Here is a 19,672-nt window from a genome sequence, read left to right as displayed (position 1 = left end):
TCTTCGTTCAATTTTAAGCTTACTTAAAGTGTTAAGCTTAGAATTTAGACAAGTTTAAAGCTTAAGCAAACTTAAAACTACACTAAGACTTTGGGAACACCCTGTATAAAGAACAGATTCAAATTTATAAGAATAATTTGATCAATTCTTTAATTGATATATGACCAGAGGATGTAAACAGTTTTTAAAGGAAGAAACTTGAGCTGTTGATAGCCATATGAAAAAATGCTCCAAATCATTAATAATTAGAAAAAAATACAAATTAAAGCAGCTCTGATGTTCCACCTCACAGCATGAAATTGGGAAGGCTGACAAAGAAAGGAAAATGACAAAAGTTTCAAGGGCTGTTTGAAAACAGGTATATTGATGGAGTTGTGAATTGATCTAAACCACTCTGGAAAGCAATTTGCAATTATGCCCCCTAAGTTACTAAACTATATACCCTTTAATCAAATGATGCCATTATTTGACTTAAATCCCAAAGAGCTTTAAAAAAAAAAAAAAGAAGAAAAGGTCCTCTCTCTATGTGTGTGTGTATAAAATTTATCTTTATTGTTCCTAAAACATAGTGTTGAGACTTTAAGATAGTACTTTCAGATGCTGACTCTTGACAAGAACAGAATATTATGGAACTGTTTTCTTTTTCTAGCTAGGCATTATGCCTCTCAATGCAGTGAAAGTTTTTTGGACTGCCATATCACTTTGTTGATTCTTACTGAGTTTGAAATACAATAAAAACCCCAGATCTTTTTCATAGGAACTATTGTCTAGGCATGTATGCCTCCCTTCAACTTGGTTTTGAAGTTGATTTTCTTAAATCTCATTATAGAAGTTTACATTTATCTCTGTTAATTTTATCTTATTCCATTTTCCTCATTGTTCTAGATTGTTGATATCTTTTTGGATCCTGATTCTGACCTACAGCATGTTTACTGTTCTTTGCAGGCCTTGTATAGTCTTTAAATTTGACAAGTATGGCTTTGTCCAAGTCTTATAAAAACATTAAACACACAGCACTAAGGAAAGATACCTGGGCAGTCCATTAGATACTTCCCTTCAATTTGACATCTACCCTATAATATATACTCTTTGAGTCCAGTCATTTAACTAGTTCCTAATCCACTTAATCATATGTATGTATGTGTGTGTGTGTGTATATATATATATATACATATGTGTATATATATATAATTTAGCCTCTCTCTCTATATATATTGTCCATGGGAATGATAGAAAACACTTTCAAATGTTCTGTTGACATCTCAGAATTTGTAATAATTTTGTTTTGTTATAATATAATTTTGTTATAATTTGTGTAATAATATTAATGTGCAGTTTTAAAATTTGCAAAGTGCTTTACATATATCATTTGTTGTCTATAGCAAGAGTGTTAGATACTTCCCTACATCCCCTATTGCAGCCCAAATCAGGTTTAATTGTAATTGGGAAATATTTTTAAAAAATAAATTAAAATACAATGGAACATAGATAATGTTAATATGTGGTTTTCTAAATCAATATGTGATCCTATTTTAATTTGAGTTTGATACTACTGATGTACAACATGACTTCATCAAAAGGAGTTCCTGACAGATTTTCTTTTTGAAAAGGCCACAGTTTCTTTACATCATGAATTTTTAGATGAAGTGGTCACTTTTTTCCAAGGTTCCCATCATTTCTACCCCTTGTTAATCAGAATTGAGTATAAAATTGCTTTCTTCTCTTTTTGAAGAATTAAACTGCCATTAAGACAAACCACAGAATTGATCAGTTCTGCCTTTGGAAGAATGAACCCTTCACCAGACATTTGGATATTGTAGTCCCCTGTCAGTAATACCATATTTCCATGTCAGATTTGTAATCTGCTTCCCAGACTCCTCCTCTGTTTCTTCCTGCCAGAGCTTCCTAGTAGCTTCGTGATGATATTACTTCTGGTCTTCCTCTTTTGATCTTATGCTGCTTCATGTCTCTCCTATCCATCAGGTTCCTGAATTTCTTCATGTGAAAGTATCCTTTTAATAAATGATATTAGCTTAGCAATCTTTTTAATCTGTTCTGTTTCTTTTAAATACATTATTTCCTTCCAGAAAAATATTCTAGTTAAGAATCTAATAATCCTATCAAGTCTGTGAGAGTAAATTTGTCCCCCTGTTTATGTTTTATATTTTGTATATTTGAAGATAGATATCTATTGTTAGAGATTTCTTTTGCTGATTTTTTTCTGGGGTATCATGTTCTGTGAATGAATTAGAGATTTGTTGTTCTCATATTTTTCTTCCTATATTGCTACTGTCTATGGTACTAGGTCTGTCAGATTTCTCTTGTCCTGTCCCTTTTCAACTTAAAGTCCTTTTTATTTTCAAGATATTAAAAAAATATGTTTTTTAACTAGTCCTTGCTAATAAGTAAACTCAATTCCTGTCCATGATTCCATCATCTCTACATTTTAAACCATGGTTTAGAAATCCAAATCCTGCTTCCCAAATTGGCTATTTCCCCTGCCTTTGATTGGCAGTAATGATGAAAAGCTCTGCCTCGTCCTCTGAGGTCATAAGTATTTTTCCTAGACTTCCATAATTCTTGACAATGCTTTCTAGTTTCCTTCTGGTGTTATCACTTGTCCTTGTATGTATCACCAGAAGTAAGTGGTAATCATGTTTGACACGCAACTTATGCACTGTCTGCTGTGTTTTGTGTACATGCTCCACAAAGACAGTAGCTCTTTCTGCTGTTGATGTCGGCATAAGCTTATGATGATAACTGCCTCAGTATCCCTCATCACTGAACGATTCTACTTTGTATTATTCTGACTATTAACTGGATGATCTCTCACATGATGCCATCTTTTTGTCCATATCCTCATTCCTTGGAGTGGAAGAAACTTCTGACCCTGTCCCTCCCTTTACAGGAATGAAAATGAAAGCATTTATTAAGTGTTTGCTATACTTAAAGCATTGTGCTTAGCACTGGGGGTGCAAAATATAAAAATGAGACAGTCTCCTCTCAAGATGCTCACTTTGTAATAGGGAGAGACAACACATATAGAAGGTTTCGGCTTCAAGTCAGAAAGGCCCTCATGGTCCTTAGGATTTATTGGCAAAGCAGATGCATCTTTAATGGCATTTCCACTGATTAAACTATGTGACTTTCTGATATTGAACCATTTTAGAACGCCAAGGATTTAGTCCTCTTAATCCAGTTCTAAGAATTTACATTTATCCTTATTAAATTCCATTTATTAGATTTTGCACAGTGAGCTGTACTCTTTTATAATCATGTTGGATCCTGACTCTGCTGGCTAAGGTTTTGACTGTCTTTATGAGCTTAATATGATTTGTGCATTTCATAAATATGTCCAAAAAAGCCCTCCCCCCCCACCAGTTCTCTGTATATTTTAGAAATGAAGCCTTTATCAGAAACACTGGCTAAAAAATTGCCATCTTTCTGCTTTCCTTCTAAACTTGGTTGCTTTGGTTTTGTTTGTGCAAAACCTTTTAAATTTGATGTAATCAAAATTAGCGTTTTTGCATTTCATAATCTGTATCTCTTGTTTGATTATAAATTCCTCCCTTCTCCATAGATCTGACAGATAAACTATTCCTTGCTTTCCTAATTTTCTAATTGCATCAGCCTTCGTGTATAAATCACATAATTTCGACCTTATCTTGGTATAGAGTGTGAGATGTTGGTCTATGCCTGCTTTCTGAAAGGGCCTTTTTTTTTTTTGAAAGGGGAGCAGGGCAGGGATTAGGAAAGAAAGAGGGTAGTGATAGAGATGCAAAAAAGAAAAGAATGATGAGAACATTAAGCATTCTAAAATGCACAGGAGAAAGCAGAAAGAAGCTCAGAGGGAAACAGAAAAGTAGGACAGCTTTGGAATTAATAGTTTGGATTTATTATGTAATTTAAAAAACTCAAGTTCTTAATGGAGATTCATGATCTCATATTCAGTCATCTTTTTTAGTTCTTTGTTTATGCTCGCGTTGGTGTTTGCAAGGAACAGAATAATTTAAAGAATTTTTTAATTAAAATGTTAGTAAGTTGGCTAGGCCAGAACTGCAAGGAAATGTTATAACATTTACAGTGTTGCTAGAAAGCCATATGTTTTAGAAGGAATTAAGCTCTAGAAGTTGTGTCGTCAAGCATTCTAAGTGAAATTGGCTCTACTGGGGGAAAATAATCAATTTGACCCCTTTGTTGCTTTGGAATCTTGAGACTTGGAAAGTCTTTTAAGAAAGCAGTAAGTGAAGGAAACAGGATCTAAGAAAGAAGTTGGCACATTTGATCTCACAGATATTTCTTGGCATATCTGTTGACTGTATGTATCTTACCCGCTTCAAGAAATTCTTGACAGGTGCAGTAGTCCAGGGATTTGAGATTTGAATGGCTATTCAGATAAAATTGTTGTTAAAATTGTAAGTAACATGTGGCATTGCAAGACTTAAGATACTGGAGAGAGTAGAAAGCTCAAAACACTTTTTTTTTCTTTTAGTTAACTGTAAGGTAGTCATAATATTAGATTGTAGATTTTTGGTGAGTAGGCATTGTCTCTTATTATTCTCCTCAACACTGCCTGATATGGTACTTCAATAAATGCTGATTTCAAAAACCCAAATCCCTGAGTAAGATTTATCTAAATCATTTTTAAAAAATATTGAACAGCTCAGTAACCAAGGACAGATGCCTAAGTGGAGACTCCACTAGGGACCTTGTAAGTTGATATTGACTCATAAATCAACCTATTTATACCACCTAGGCCACATTTCTCCATCTTTTCGTTGATTGACTTGCACTTGTGCCAATATAGATGCCCATAGGTACTGGCAATAACATATATATTCTCTATAAGTCACTTACAATTCTCCTTACTTTAACGAATCACAAATACCCTTGGCCCAGATTTTTTCTTTGCTGATGCTGCACAAAAGGAAATAGTATAGCTTATAAAAAAAAGCTATGACACTATTCATTTTATGATAAATAAAAATAGAAGAGTAGGAATAGCTTCATGTTTGCTTTAACTGCTGTTTAGCATGAATAGTAGGTCAGTTGTTCAGAGGGATGGCTTTGTATCCAAATATGTCAGCTCCAATTTGGGGATGATTTTTTTTTTAAACTTTAAAAAGGTTAACTTATATGTCTTCATATAATATATAGGGAATTTTTGCTTGCTGGCCAGGTCACTCATCCATATTTTTTAGTTTCTCTCTCTTTTCTTTTTAATTTCTTAAAAAGAAGAGAGTGAAAAGAGTTTCTGAAACTATGCTACTTTCAATAAGAGCCAAGATCCAAAACCAGGACACCTTTTAAAGGCCCTTCCAGGTCACTGTAACACAAAAATGAAAGACAGGAATAAGCCAGCATAACAGGTCCTTATCTGTCATTGGGTCACCTCTGTAATTGTACTTTGTTTACTTACATGATGTTACCTATTGTATCTGTGTCTGTGCTCAATACCTTTGCAAGACTAGGCCAAGTCCAAATTGAATTTCGCATTAGAGAAGTAAGCTTTTGAAACTGAATTAAGATGTGACATATGCTGAAAGCTTAAAAATTCTACTTGCCAGGATCCTGGTGAAAAAAAATGTTCTTATTTTGTAGATTCTTTTCTTTATCATCCACAGCATATGTCCAATCTGAAACTACAATCTATTTCAGCCTAAATCTCATTTTTTTCTTTTTGGAGGGGTGAAGGTAAGGCAGTTAGGGTTAAGTGACTTGCTCAAGGTCACACAGCTAGTAAGTCTTAAGTGTCTGAGGTCATATTTGAACTCAGGTCCTCCTGACTCAAGGGCTGGTGCTCTATTCACTGCGCCACCTACCTGCCTCAGACTCACTTTTAATTATACTTTTGAGTATATCCATAGATTTCATGGTGGTGTTTTTGAATATCTATATATCCTCTTCTAATTAAGTTTCAACCCATTTATGTCTTGCATGTATCTTTAGTCAAAACTTTAATATTTAAAGTTTCTTCAGTAATAAATAACAGACATTTGTTGAGTATTTATTGTATACTCTGCTGCATATTGTTGGGCATACAAAGGTAAATGGGATATAGTCCCTAACTTCAAAAAGTTTAAAACTTTATCAAGAAGATAAGAAAAATACATAGATCACAGTAACTGACATTAGAACACAATAAGTACATAGGTGAGAGAAAAACAAATGTCATGAGAGTTGCAAGTTTCTTCTTTTGCCAGAGCATGATGTGCTCTGAAGTCTTGATTCTGTATTTGTAATATTTCTTGCATCTGGCCTTTTTCTGTTGCCAGTGCTTTTGCCTTAGTATAATCTTCTTATTACCTAATACTCAAATTAGTACAGTAACCTTTCCTAACAAATCTTTCTGAATCTAGTATCTTTGCTTTATATCCATCCTTCATACCAGACTATATTAGTCTACATAGAATACCACTTTTGTCATACCATTTACCTGCTCATAAAACTTTTGTTAACTTTTTTTACTTCCTAAAAGATGCAGTTTCATATTCCTTAACCTTATAGTCAAGCCTTGCAGTTTTGTCTTGGCCTTATCTCTCCTTATTGGATATGTTGGTCTTCTCAGTCAGTCATTTTTCAGTTGTGTCTGATTCTTTATGACCCCATTTGGGTTTTTCTTGGCAAAGATACTGAAGTTGTTTCCCATTTCCTTCTCCAGCTCATTTTACAGGTGAAGAAACTGAGGCAAACAGGGTTAAATAACTTGCCCAGGATCACACAGCTAGTGTTTGAAGCCAGATTTGAACTCAGGAGGATGAGTCTGACTTCAGTCCTGGCATTCTTCTCTACTGTGCACCACCTAGCTGAGATGTGTGGAGTGTTCAAGGAGGACTAGTCCTTCTGATGTGAAGGTTTGCTTGAGCCCTTTTCATGGCTGCTCATCCACCTTTGGTGTCCACTTGGCACTCAACTCTCACCTATTGGGCTGTAGTATGTGCAGCAGCCACACCCTGGTAAACTATCTTGGCAGTTGGGCTAAACCAGGTTGAGAGTAAGTGACAGATCTCAAACTCATTGGCAAGTTAGGGGGGTGTCTACCCTGTGAAGACCTTTCCCTGGTGGAATGGACAGATGAGAAAAATTTTGTTCCATTGGCCATGAAAATGGCTGAAGCAGGTGCTGTAGAGCACTTAGAGCTTAGACATGGAAGACACCAAGGTCATCCACTGCATCCCAAGCCATTGCCAGTAATCTTGACTTTTGTCTTGCCACTGGACTGATGACTGGAAGAGAGTGAGACTAATGACTGTGCAACTCTGCCTCGTTTAAATCCAATTCACTCATGAGTCAAGAAATCCCTCCGTGACATCATTGCTCCTCTTTGAAAATAAAGGACAAACAACAGCTAGTCTTTTCAGATATGCCTTGCACATACATCATTCTACTCCATTAGAATGGACTTCTGTTTTTTCTATTTGTCTGATTCTTATCCATCCTCTAAAGCCTACCTCAAGACCTTCATCTTTTGTGAAGTACCTCCAGACCACCCCAGACCATAGTGATCCCCTTTTTCTCCTAAACTCCTATAGTACTTATTTTCACCCATTTGCTACTTATTATATACTGTTTTGTCTTGTTACATTTTTATATGTATGCAGTGTTCCTTCTTAGTATGAAGTTTCTTGAGAACAAGAACCATTTCTCATACTTTTTTTTCCCTCCCACCAAGCTACTAACATGATTATGCAAATAACAGATAATTCACTTTTGTGTACTCCACAAAAGTCCTTCATTTCTTCATGGTGGTGTGGAGATGTACATTCTTAGTGACAATGCCAGTGGAACCAAGCTCTAGCCGTTCTACCAAGTTAGAAAAGCTTCAAGTATAGTAACTGTAATGTCCTGTGTGTACTGTCTGATGACCAGCCTAACTAAATGTGGAGAGGCTCGTCACCAGTATGTCGACCACAAGTTGATGAATTCTTTGGCTGTGGTAACCCATAAAAAGTATAGCTCTGTACTTACGCAGTGATGGTAAGAGAGTGACAGAAAAGAAAACATTAGCATAACTCTAGTATTCTAAATGTAAGATCCTTATCCAACCATCAAGTTGACATGCTGTGTGATAGGAGTACTAACAGCCTAACAAGATGAAACTAGAGGACATAAATACATTGAACAAAATCAAAGGATGGCTTAGAGCTTTGTTTGGAGAATCAGTGAAGATGATGGAGTTGATTTCACCATGCACACAAAGGCAACTAGGAACATCATTTCCTGGGGCACTTGGTCATCTTGTCTTTAAAGTACTTATAATGAATAAAAGCAAAAAGTCCATCATTGAAAATAATTATAGTTATGTACTAACATCTGTTGTAAAGGATGAATAATAGAAAAAAATTCTTTAAAGACAAAATCCTCCAAGCTAAATCAACATATACTTTGATATTTGATGACTTCCATTTGAAGGTGGACCCAGAAGAGAGTGATTTAAAAATATTTTGGAAAATCTGATTTAGGATAAAGAAACAAAAAATAGCTGAAGGCATGTAGACCACATAGGTATCTTAAGCCTTTATATCTGGAATACCGTCTTCACAGAGAAAGTTGAAAGACAGTGATCATGAAATCACCAAGCAGCATCACACAAAAAAAGTGGAACTGATAAAATCTTAACAAGAAATGACTGGTTACAAATAAAGGAGTCCTTTCAGAATCATCTATGAGCAGTCATACCACCTTGGTTGCTAGAACTAAGATAAAAATCAGGGCTAAATTAGAGAAAAGTATAGAGATGAGAAGGAATCGTGTAGAGTCACCTAAGCTCCAACCCATGCTATTTAGATGAATTGTTGATGCCAGAAAAATGGGAAATGAGTAAAGAAATAATTATAGATCACATTGATATACTATTTTAAAATAACCAAGGCTTTTTAAGTATATTATTACCTTTGATCTTCATAAAAACCAAAAAATAGGTGTACTTGTTAGCCCTATTTTACAGATGAGAAAACTGAGGCTCATGGAAGCTAAGTTAATTTGCCTATAATCACATAAACCTTAGACAGAATTTTAATGTAAGTCTTAATGCTTCTAAGTCCAGCATTCTTTCCACTATACCATACTACCTCTCAAAGCCAAGGGCAACATTTGTTTAGAACATACACATCTGAAAAGACAGTGATCATCACAATTTATATAAATAAATTTTACTTAACTGATATAAAGGATTGACGAAAAAGAATAGGCCAAGACTCTAGCAATTTTCTTAGGTAGCAAATACTGAACCTCCTTGCTAAGCAGATAGACAGGAAGCCAAGGCCAGTACTGATCTTTATTCTGACTTTTTTTTTTTCCAGAATCAGGAAATCATTGGGATGGCAATAACTAAGGCAACATCTTTGTTTAGGTCTGGATACTTTACACCCCTCAGAGTGGTTTATAAAGCTTTGGTAAAACCCCTAGAGTCAATTCACTGCTTTAGAGGCAATCTGGATTTACTTGAAATACTTTTTCTTGAGTAGTCCAAGTAGAAAAGTACCAAAAGGGCAGTTAGGGGCCTCACCATTTCTCTCAATTTCAGAATAAACCCCTGGGGGTGCCTTTTATGGCTCCTAAATCTGAATAGCTCAAAACTGTAGCTCTAGAGTCATTTCAGGATTTGGGTCCCAGGAGAGTTTATGAGGAGGAGGTCCAGGAAGAAGTAGATAATAGAGGGTGAAAAGTAGTACGTGGGGAATTGGCACATAATACTCATTGACTGTGACTGCAAACCAGGTGAGGATAACCTAACTTCATTTATTTCATTGTGGCTTATGAAACAGTGAAATCTGTTAGATGACCTCTTTTTGACTCTCCTCTTTTACTTACCCAGGATAAACTTGGGCTGTTATTTGTTACTGGTTTGCATTGGGAATGGTAAATTGATAACCTAACTCTGTTACATTTCCTTTGGTTAAAGCTGAAGGAGTTAAAGAATCTACAGCAGCAATACCTGCAGATTAACCAAGAGAACATTGAACTCCGTCCACTGAAGTCTCAGCTTGAGGAGTTTCAGGAACAGACAAATAAGTATCAGTCTCTCCATGAACAGCTAAAGCAGGAAAACCTCTCTTGTCAACAGGAGCTACAACACCTCAGGTAAGGTAATTTTTATTTAAAAGAGAAGAGCTATTTTTATGCTCCTCCACATAGACTCCAACAATTTTTCTTTGTAATAAATCCATTACTAATTGTTTGGTGTTATGTGCGTGGCAGAAAAAAAGGGATGTATCCCCACTAGTCCTTTGTGGTTTCTTAATCTCATTTCTTTTTTTTTTTTTAAACAATCGGGGTTAAGTAACTTGCTCAAGGTTACACGGCCAGTTATTTCTGGGTGTGGTGCTGAGTATCTGAGCCCAGATTTGATCCCCAGCTCATCCCGACACTGGGGCTGGTGCTCTTACTCGCTGAGCCACCTGGCCGCCCCTAAGCAATTGGGGTTAAGTAACTTGCTCAAGGTTACATGGCCAGGTGTTTCTGGGTGGGTGCTAAGTGTTGGCGCCTGTATTTGATCCCCAGGTCATCCCAACACTAGAGCTGGTGCTCTTACTCGCTGTGCTACCTGGCCGCCCCTTAATTTCATTTCTAACAAAGGTCATCAGAACACAAGAAATCCAGAAAAACAATGACCCCATCAGCACCTTGTGAAAGTTATTCTTGTTTGGCACAGCATTTTTTGTTGGGCACTCACACATGTAGTTTGAGATGATGAACATGTCATGGAAGTGATATTTCTGGATAGACTTTAGGCAAACTTTACAAAGTGAATGTTTTCTGATGTGTATTTTTACCAGGTGATATTTTATGCCAACATACCTACTTGTACAAAAAATAATGTACCAACCTCAAGAGTTTCCTTAGATAGCTGAAAACACATCTTTTGCCAAAAGATACAAGTCCAAAGTTGAGATTCAGATCAGCATGAAGAGTTGCACTTCAAATGACAGAGGGAGTTCTCCCTGGGAACCTGCCTGTCTCTGGCCTGTTGTTTCAGAGTCTGAACTTTAGTGACTCCCAGGTAGTTCCACTGTGACTGTATTATTTTCTTTTTCTCCCAACTATATGATTTTTGTCCATTGAGCTCTACTTGTTTTCCCACCATGATCTGTGTGGTTGCTGTAAGAGATTAGATTATTTTCAGGATAAATCTTTCATGTCCATCTCTGAATTTCTTGGTCTCCATAGATCATAGAAGAGAATAGTATGGGAATCATATCAAGTCATTCTTTTGTCATCTCCCCAGTTACCTTAAGTGCACCTTCAACTAGAGTGGGGCTTCTTGACTTTTTCTACTCGTAACTCCATTTCGCTTAAGAAACTTTTATGTGACCCCAGGCATGTAGGTATATAAAATAGTATACAAATCAAACATTACTCATAAAGAAATTTATTTTAAAGCAGTTCTTTGGTATACATATAATGTTATCATTTATTAAAGACAAAAGCAAATTTGCATACTAAAGAGATGGATGGGCTTGTTTATTTTTACATAAAGAAGTAAATCTTGGCAGAATATTTGGTACTGCAGGATGTAGAGCATCTTCAGCATTTTTCAGAATTGATCAGTATTTTGATTTTATAATAGTGCTGAGAACACTGCTTTGTGTATATATGTAGTGCAAAATGGCATAAGAATGTTTAGGGCCATTTCAGAAATTGTTGGAAATTCTGTCTTAATCCCAAACCAAAATTCATTTAATGATTTTGTATGTACAGTAAAAACATTGCAATTCATAATATCTGAGCCATGGTGTTTCTGGCAGCATTCTTTGGCATTGTGTGGCATGACGACATGCATGGTGCAAAGTATGCATGTTGTGTGTTCAGAACCAAACCTGCAGTGAAGTTGAGTGATGCACCATGGGCAAGCACTGCCAGAAACACCTTGGATTCATTAAGCATTTGATTTAGAATTAATTTTTAGTCATGGCATGTTCAGAAACCTTTTATTATTGCCAATTTTTTGTGACCCCCACATTCAGTTACATGACCCCATTGGGGGTCATGACCCACAGTTTAAGTACTAAACTAGAGACCTTCAGAGTTGGACCAGCTAGGGAGGACCTGAGGTCATGTTCAAACCAACATGATACTCCTCTTGTTTTCCTTAGAAAGACCTGAAAATCTGTGTGTGTGTGTGTGTCTGTGTGTGTGTGTGTGTGTCTGTGTTTAACTATTTAGGAAAGAAGAGCTGATGGACTAGAAAAAAAAAGCCATCCCTAGTCTGTTGGCTTTTTTTCCTTTCTCTTCTTTGACCTCTTCCTAGGCACCATCTCACCCAAGTCCTCAGACTTTGGGGCTAAAGGGTATATAGCTTTCTAGTTGTATGCTTCTAAAACTCCTTCCTTCTCTCCTCCAAGATGACTTCCAAATTTTTTTCTAATTCAGAGAGCTGCTTATTCCATCAGCCTTCTGATCCCCTTCCCAAAGGCAACTGTGGGAAGAGTGCTAGATTTGGAGTCAGAGGACCTGAGGTAAAATCCCCTCTGCAATTTATTAGCTGTGTGACTTTGGGCAAGTCACTTCATCTCTCTGTTCTTCAGTTTGCTTGTGGTATTGTAATGGAAGGAGCATTGGCTCTAGAATTAGAAGACCTGGATTCAAATTCTGCCTCTGCCGCTTACTAATTGTATGGCCATGGATAAATCACTTAACCTCCCTGATCCTCAAGTTTTCTTTTCTGTGAAAGGAGCGGTTTGGGTATTTGATCCTGTGATCTGTCAAATGAGGGACTTGGGCTAGAAGAGCTTTTCAGTTCTTTCATTTCTCTTATCTGGATTCTGTGAATCCATCACCAGCTTCTCATTGTTTATGGCTAATGATTTACCTGATTTTCTTTCATCAGTTTCTGTGTTCTGTATATCTTTAATGTACAGAAGATGGTATTTTGGGTAGAGAGAGCCAGGCTCAGAATCAAGATAATGTAGGTTCAAGTCTTGCCCCAATGCATGCTGGTATTGCAACCTTAGGCAAGAATCTTAACCCTCAATGTTCTGGGCAAGTAACTTTAAGACTCTAAGTTGCAGAACAATCGCTGATCTCCATTGATAGAAGAAATTTCCTCATTCAGTAGCTCCCTATGCCGGTGAAATCATAGGCATAAACGCATGAAATTGCTTTAGTTGATAAGTGAGGCAGTCCTTCCCCAAGGCAGGAATCCAGTTTGTCCTTTGGTATCTCTAGTCTTTATTGAGGGTTTCATTCTGTGCCACAAACCATGTCACCTGAACACTAAAAAATGGCATCTAGTGTTTGTTTTTCTCTTCTTCCCCTCTTCTCTGAGTAAGTAGATACACAAACCCTTTGTAGATTAGGCATTAAAAGGTGCTTTTTTTGTTGTGTAGTGAATGAAATTAGTTAAAACCCTATTTGGTTTCTGTTCTAAATTTTTTACCTCTTGTCTTTAAAACTGTTTAGTTTTCATTTAAAGTGTCCCTAAAGCTAAGTAGATCCATTAACCAGTAAGTGCTTGTGTGTTAAGAAGGGTAGTTTAGAAGAGCTGTTGTACTAAATTTCTAGAGGAAAGAAAAGGATAAAAACAAAAATAATTCAAGAAAGTGCCATGCATGACAGCTACATGGTGTAGTAGATAAAGTGCTGGTCCTGGAGTCAGGAAGACCTGAGTTTAAATTTAGCCTCTGACAACTTATTAACTGTATGACCCTGGGCAAGGCATTTGGACACTATTTGCCTCAGTTTCCTCAGCCATAAAATGAGGTTAATAATAACCCCTACCTCTCAAGATTGTAGTGAGCATCAAGTGAGATAACATTCATAAAGTACTTAGCATAGTGCCTGGCACATATAACTATATGTATATATAGTTTTATATATGTATAACATATATAAATGTTAGCTGTTATATCATTATTATAAGATTTGATACTCTTGGAAATAAGGGATGCTGGTTTTATTGGGCATGGAATTTTCAGAGTATAAGATTTAGGGCTGGAGAAATATGGCAGAGAGGCAGAATTAGTGAGATAGAGCATTGATTAAGCAGTTACTGTGTGTTGCGGGCAATACACTAAGCACTAAGGCTTCAAATATAAGCAAGACAGTCCCTGCTCTCTCTAAGAGTTTGTGTTCTTTTTTTGTTAAAAAAAATTTTTAATTTTATAAGCATTTTCTTTCTATCTCCCCCAATTGAACTAGTAAAAAAGAAAAAGAAACCCCTTATAACAAATATGCCTAGTCCAGCAAAACACAACAAAAAAATTCTCACATTGACCATATCCAGAAATGTATGTCTCATTCTGCTTTTGAAGTCCATCATGCCTTTGGCGGGAAGTGGGTAGTGTATTTTGTCTTCGGTCCTCTGGAATCCTTTGATCAGAGTTCTAAAGTCTTTTTACAATATTTTAAAATATCTTTTTTTTATTATTATTATAAAGCAATTGGGGTTAAGTAACTTGCTCAAGGTTACACGGCCAGTTATTATTTCTGGGTGTGGTGCTGAGTATCTGAGCTCGGATTTGATCCAGGTCATCCCGACACTGGAGCCTGTGGTCTTACTCGCTGAGCCACCTGGCTGCCCCTAAGCAATTGGGGTTAAGAAACTTGCTCAAGGTTACACGGCCAGGTGTTTCTGGGTGGGTGCTAAGTGTCTGAGCCCGGGATTCGATCTCCAGGTCTTCTCAACACTGGAGCTGGTACTCTTACTCGCTGTGCTACCTGGCCGCCCCTATCATTTTTCATTATATAAAATGTTCTCCTAGTTCTGCTTTGTTTCCTCTTAGTTCATAAAAGTCTTCTAGTTTACCCTGAAACTATTCATTTCATCATTTCATGTGTTGCAGTAGTTTTTCATTCATATACTATAATTTGTTTAGCCATTTCTCAGTAGGTAGGAAACCTATTGACTTCTGGGGTTGTTTTTTTTTTGTTTGTTTGGTTGGGGGCTTTTTGGCCACTGCAAAAAGAGCTGCTATGAATATTTTTGTACATGTGGGTTCTTTTCCTTTTTATTTGATCTTTTTGGATCCTAAACCTAGTAGTGGTGTTGCCGAGTCAAAGGATATAGATAGTTAATGACTTTGGGTACGTATTTCCAAATTGCTTTCTGCAATGGTTGAACCAATTCACAGTTCCACCAGCAGTGCATTAGTGTGCTTATGATTTTCCTCTTTGTCAATCTGAAGGGTAGGAGGTGGAACCTCAGAGTTTGCTTTAATTTGCATTTCTCTAAAATAGGGAAAGCTTACCTATCAGGGTGGGGGGACCCAGGAGCAGAGTCTAAGATTCCTATGGGGGAAAGGAGGAAGATGAGGATAACCCATCTGGACACATGTAGAATTGTGAGGAAGCCAGAGGGGCAAAGAGAAGCCTTCTACTCATCCTGACCAGGTAGTAGTTAATGAGAAGATTTGTGAGTTACGTAATTTGAAAGTCAGCAAAGAGAGAAACTATCTTCTGAATCTCTTCCTTTTTGTCTGCCTACTCAGTTGCTTTGTTGGTTCATTATCTTCCTATTAGTGTCCTCTAAAGTCCTCTGCTTGGCCCTCTTCTTTTCTCTCTTGTCATTCAACTTGTTTGGGTTCAATTAGATAAGTCCTAAATTTATTTATGTAGCCCTAATCTCTCCTGAAAATACTGCATTTCCATCTGCCCAATAGATAACTCTACCTGGATATTGCACCAGCATTTCAAACTCAGCATATCCAAACTGAATTCATTCTCTCCCCTAAATCTTCTCTGTCATCCTTGTTTTTATTGGTGACTGAAGCTTGTCTTATTCCCTTTACCTCACCTCTCCATCTGCAGTGTCTCCCAAGTCCTGTTAATTCTACCTCCACGACATTTCTTGCATCCATCTCCTTCTCTTCACTAACATAGCCATTACCTTAATTCAAGCCCACGACACCTCTTTTTTGTATAATTGTAAAAACCTGCCAACTAATCTACTTCCAATAATCTACATTTTCTAGTTACTCTTTCCCTCATTTGCCAAAATAATCTTCCTAGTACATAGGTCTAACTGTATCATACCCCGACTCAGAAACTTTCTGTGCAACCTAACACTTATAGAGAGGTAGCTCCCAACCTTTGAAAAAGCGGGGTGTGGAGCTAGGTGACACAGTGAATAGAGGACTGGCCCTGGAGTCAGGAGGATCTGAGTTCAAATCCAGCCTCAGACAGTAACACACTTATTAGCTGTGTGACCTTGGGCAAGTCACTTAACCCCAATTGCCTTGCCTTTCCCCCTCCAAAAAGAAAGAAAGAAAGAACTACAAGGGTCACTTTTTAACACTAAAAAAAATGTTACAGATTGGCTTGTCTCTATGACGGTTGCATGTGGGGAACTGACACTCCCCGGCCCTCTTTGTCCTCCCACTGTCTGACCTTTTGGCATGCTGGGGCCATTTTGGGGGGGACAGCTGAAGAATCAGGCACACTTGGAGTCTGTCCAAGTTCCCAAGCAACAAATTCACAACGGTCAATCTTGAGGCCTCCAGCAGCTGAGGGCCTCACAGACCCTGCTTTCCATATTCTGTTTTTTTGTTGTTAAAGTACTTGCGCTATTGACTGAGTGACCAGATTTGCTTCTGGTCCTTTTTGTTTGCATCAGCTCTATTTACTGTATCTTATATTAAATATAAATAATATGAAAAAGAATCTCATATAAGAGGAATTTTATCTATTGATTGAGAAACTAGTGACAAAAAGTTGTACATTAATCCATTGACTGGAAACTCCTAGCCCATGGGATAAAATATGAAATGCGTCCAGGGCATTCTTTAGGATGTAAGCTGTAAGTTGCAGAACAGTTATTGGTATTGATTGTTAGAGGGAATTTCCTCACCAAGAGTCCTCTGAACTAATAAAATCACAGGTAGGAATTCCCACAAAAGTGTTCTCCTGGCTTTGGCTGTACCAATCCCCATATTACCACCTCACTCCAATAACCTTCCAAAATTATGTTGCAGGTCTGAGGATCAAAAGATATCCTAGATAGAGCAACCTGTGTACTCTGAAAAAAAAATCTTGGCAACTTGCAGTTTCTTTCTCCTCTACTTTCCTTGGTCTGTTGGTTTATTGTTTATCTCTTTGTTTTTTAATATAGAAAAGACCAGTCTTGTGTTCCAAACAATCTTTTTCAAATTAGTCCTGTTTGCAAAGGTTAGTGTCAGTTGGTTGAAAGCTGATCCTGTCATCTTTTATACATGAAGAAAAATGTTATATATGTATGAGTCACTGCTAATGGAGCTCATATGAATGAGAGCATAGTGAATGAACCAGTTGTTCTTTTCCCCTCCCACTAAAGAATTATAAAATATAATCTTATCAGAAATTGAGCAGCCAGGAAAACTTAGCAAAATAAACCTAGTGAACATGTGTTAAGCTCATACTGTGTGCAGTGTATTTTGCTTCCAGTGGGAATGTAAAGAAGGAACTAGGTGCTGCCTCTGCCCTCAGGAAGGTTGTAATCTAATGGATGGGGATAAGCCACTTAGAGCTCTGGATGAGATTGTCTTTCTGTTGCATTCTGATGTAGATAAGAGTTTGGTTCTTTTGTCTTGGATGAGCCTCCTGCAGACTGTGATGCAGGTGTCATAAGAAGTCCTCTTTCAGTTTTCTTCTTTTCAGTCCAATTTAGCAAAAGACAAATGGGATTTGGGATATGGGAATAAGATTGGTGTTCTACTTAATTATGATTGATACTAATTTAGTGAAAAAGCATCAAGAATTTGGTAGAAGTGAGTGTGTGGGGTGGACCTTCCCTTCTGACAATTTCTTATACCTTCTAGAGTAGAGAAGAATAATTGGGAAGTCCAGGAGAAGCGGGTTAGAGAGCAGTACCTGATGGCTCTCTCTGACAAGGAACAGCAGCTGAGCCACCTGCAGAGTCTGGTGCAAGAGCTGAGGTCTACATCCCGCCGGCCTTCTATTCTCTCAGAGCAATACCAAAGACAGGTAAGCTGGGTCCTGATTGATCCAAAGGGGGTGGCAGCAGTTTGTGTCTGGTAAGCTTCCAAGGGAAAACCTGTTGCACATTGGCCTCAGTGCTACTGTAATGATCACTCCCGGGAATGGTCAGTTTGTCCATAGGAGATTCAGCAGTTGGAATGAGGAGTACATTCCCTAAGTGCTTCTCTCCCAACAGGCATCCTCAGAAGCAGCAGCTTCCCCAGAGTCATCACGGGCCCTGGATCCTGAGATCAGGCTTCTCAAAGCCCAGCTTAATGATAGCTTGAAAGAAGTTCATCAGAAGGAGTTGAGAATCCAGCAGCTGAACAGCAAGGTGAGTTTCTTTTCAGGCCTGTGTTATAGCTGAAATAAAGAGAGTGAGCAGCAGCAGGTTGGGTTGAGATTCTAGCTTTTAAGTATCTCTTTGGAGTAGTCAAAGTATCTTCTCCAAACCTAGGATTGCATAATTATAGCACTAGAAATTCGGTTATTCTTTCTTCCACTGAGACCTCTTAGGAAAGATAGGAAAGCGACTGGATGTGGTGAGCCTCCCTACTGGCTTTGTATAGGCTCTTCCATCAAAGCCTCACAGGTGCCAGTATTCTCAGCAAGTTGCATATACTCAAAAATATTTCTCCACCTACCTTCTGTTAATCTAGTGCCTGTTCCTTCAGATTCCTTTCTACTTCAATCAAGAGAATAACCCAGAATTGGGAAGGGGGAGTTTGTTAAGGAGAATCAGAAAACTAGAAAGTGGAAAGTGTTTTTTCCTCTCCACCAAGTATCCTCATTCACAAGAAACTGATGTCTCAAAACTAGAGAGTGATGTGTTTGGACCTAGGGGCATTTTGCCAGGATACCATGCTGAATGTAGCAGATCCCCACCTCCCCTTGCAAGACTCTGCTATATATATATACCCAGCTTCTCTGGTTCTGAGATGATATCACCTCTGCTTCTATCCCTCATCTGGCCTGCTACTGCCAGGCTTTTCAGGTCAGATTGATTATTCTGGTGGGATCATAGGGCTTCTTGGGTCCTCTTGCCTGAAGGGGAATGTTTGTTTCCCATCTATTTTCTTGAGGAAAGAGATGAGGCAGGACCAGCCCTGGACAAAATTGGAGGAAAGAGAAGTTTTGTCTTTGGTGCCTTCCTATTGATTTTTCTCCTTTTTGTGTCTTTCTGGATCCAGTTGTAGACGATGCATCTCCAGCCTTGATCCAGAGAATTTTTCCTCTTAGGTGTAAAGATAAGGTTAAAGAAGCTGGAATGTTAGTTTAAGTAGACTTGATTGATGTGGCTTTAGGTAGTAGAACCAATGGATAGAAGTTACTGGGATTTCAGCTCAGCAGAGAGAGAATTTTATAATGATGACAGCTGTCTGAAAATGGAATGGGCTAACTTGGGATGCAGTAAATAACCTTCAAGGAAGGTCCTTTCTAATTCTTTGATCTGTGTTCCTTATATTTATGCAATATCCATGGTAGTGTTTATCTTATCTTCCCAGTTAGATTATTCAGCTCCAGTATTTTCTCTTTCCTCTATATAGCAATAGTATAGGGTCTTGTGCAAAAATATCAGTTAGTTTTAGGTGACATCTCCTTGTCTTCCAGCTGTGTGGAGCTAAGAGATAAAGAGATTGTAGTGATTTCTTACATTTGGACCCAGGCTAATGCACTATCCAATTTTGGATACCCAAAGCAATATCTTTTTCCTGACTTTCATTTAGGGCACAATAATAGACAGTCTTTTAGAGATAAAAGTTTTCCATCAAAAGTGTTG

The 19,672-nt window shown here is 37.7% G+C and overlaps 1 protein-coding gene across 3 annotated transcripts in view; it reads left to right on the top strand.

Annotated features, from left to right (window-relative positions):
• Nucleotides 1–19,672, top strand: part of GOLGB1 (golgin B1) — an 82,915-nt gene that overhangs the window by 56,069 nt on the left and 7,174 nt on the right. For all 3 annotated transcript variants that reach the window (XM_069079637.1, XM_069079638.1, XM_069079639.1), the window contains exons 15-17: nucleotides 9,905–10,083; nucleotides 17,733–17,898; nucleotides 18,089–18,226. In XM_069079637.1, the coding sequence (XP_068935738.1) occupies nucleotides 9,905–10,083; nucleotides 17,733–17,898; nucleotides 18,089–18,226 (483 nt within the window). The remainder of the gene's footprint in view (nucleotides 1–9,904; nucleotides 10,084–17,732; nucleotides 17,899–18,088; nucleotides 18,227–19,672) is intronic.

Source organism: Petaurus breviceps, unplaced genomic scaffold (genome assembly GCF_028583685.1).
Source record: "Petaurus breviceps papuanus isolate PSGF00001 unplaced genomic scaffold, PetGlider_PUasm1.0 91067, whole genome shotgun sequence".
NCBI classification, from domain to species: Eukaryota; Metazoa; Chordata; class Mammalia; order Diprotodontia; family Petauridae; genus Petaurus; species Petaurus breviceps.
Note: the sequence above shows the minus strand (reverse complement) of the source record. Positions and strands in the feature narration are given on the sequence as shown.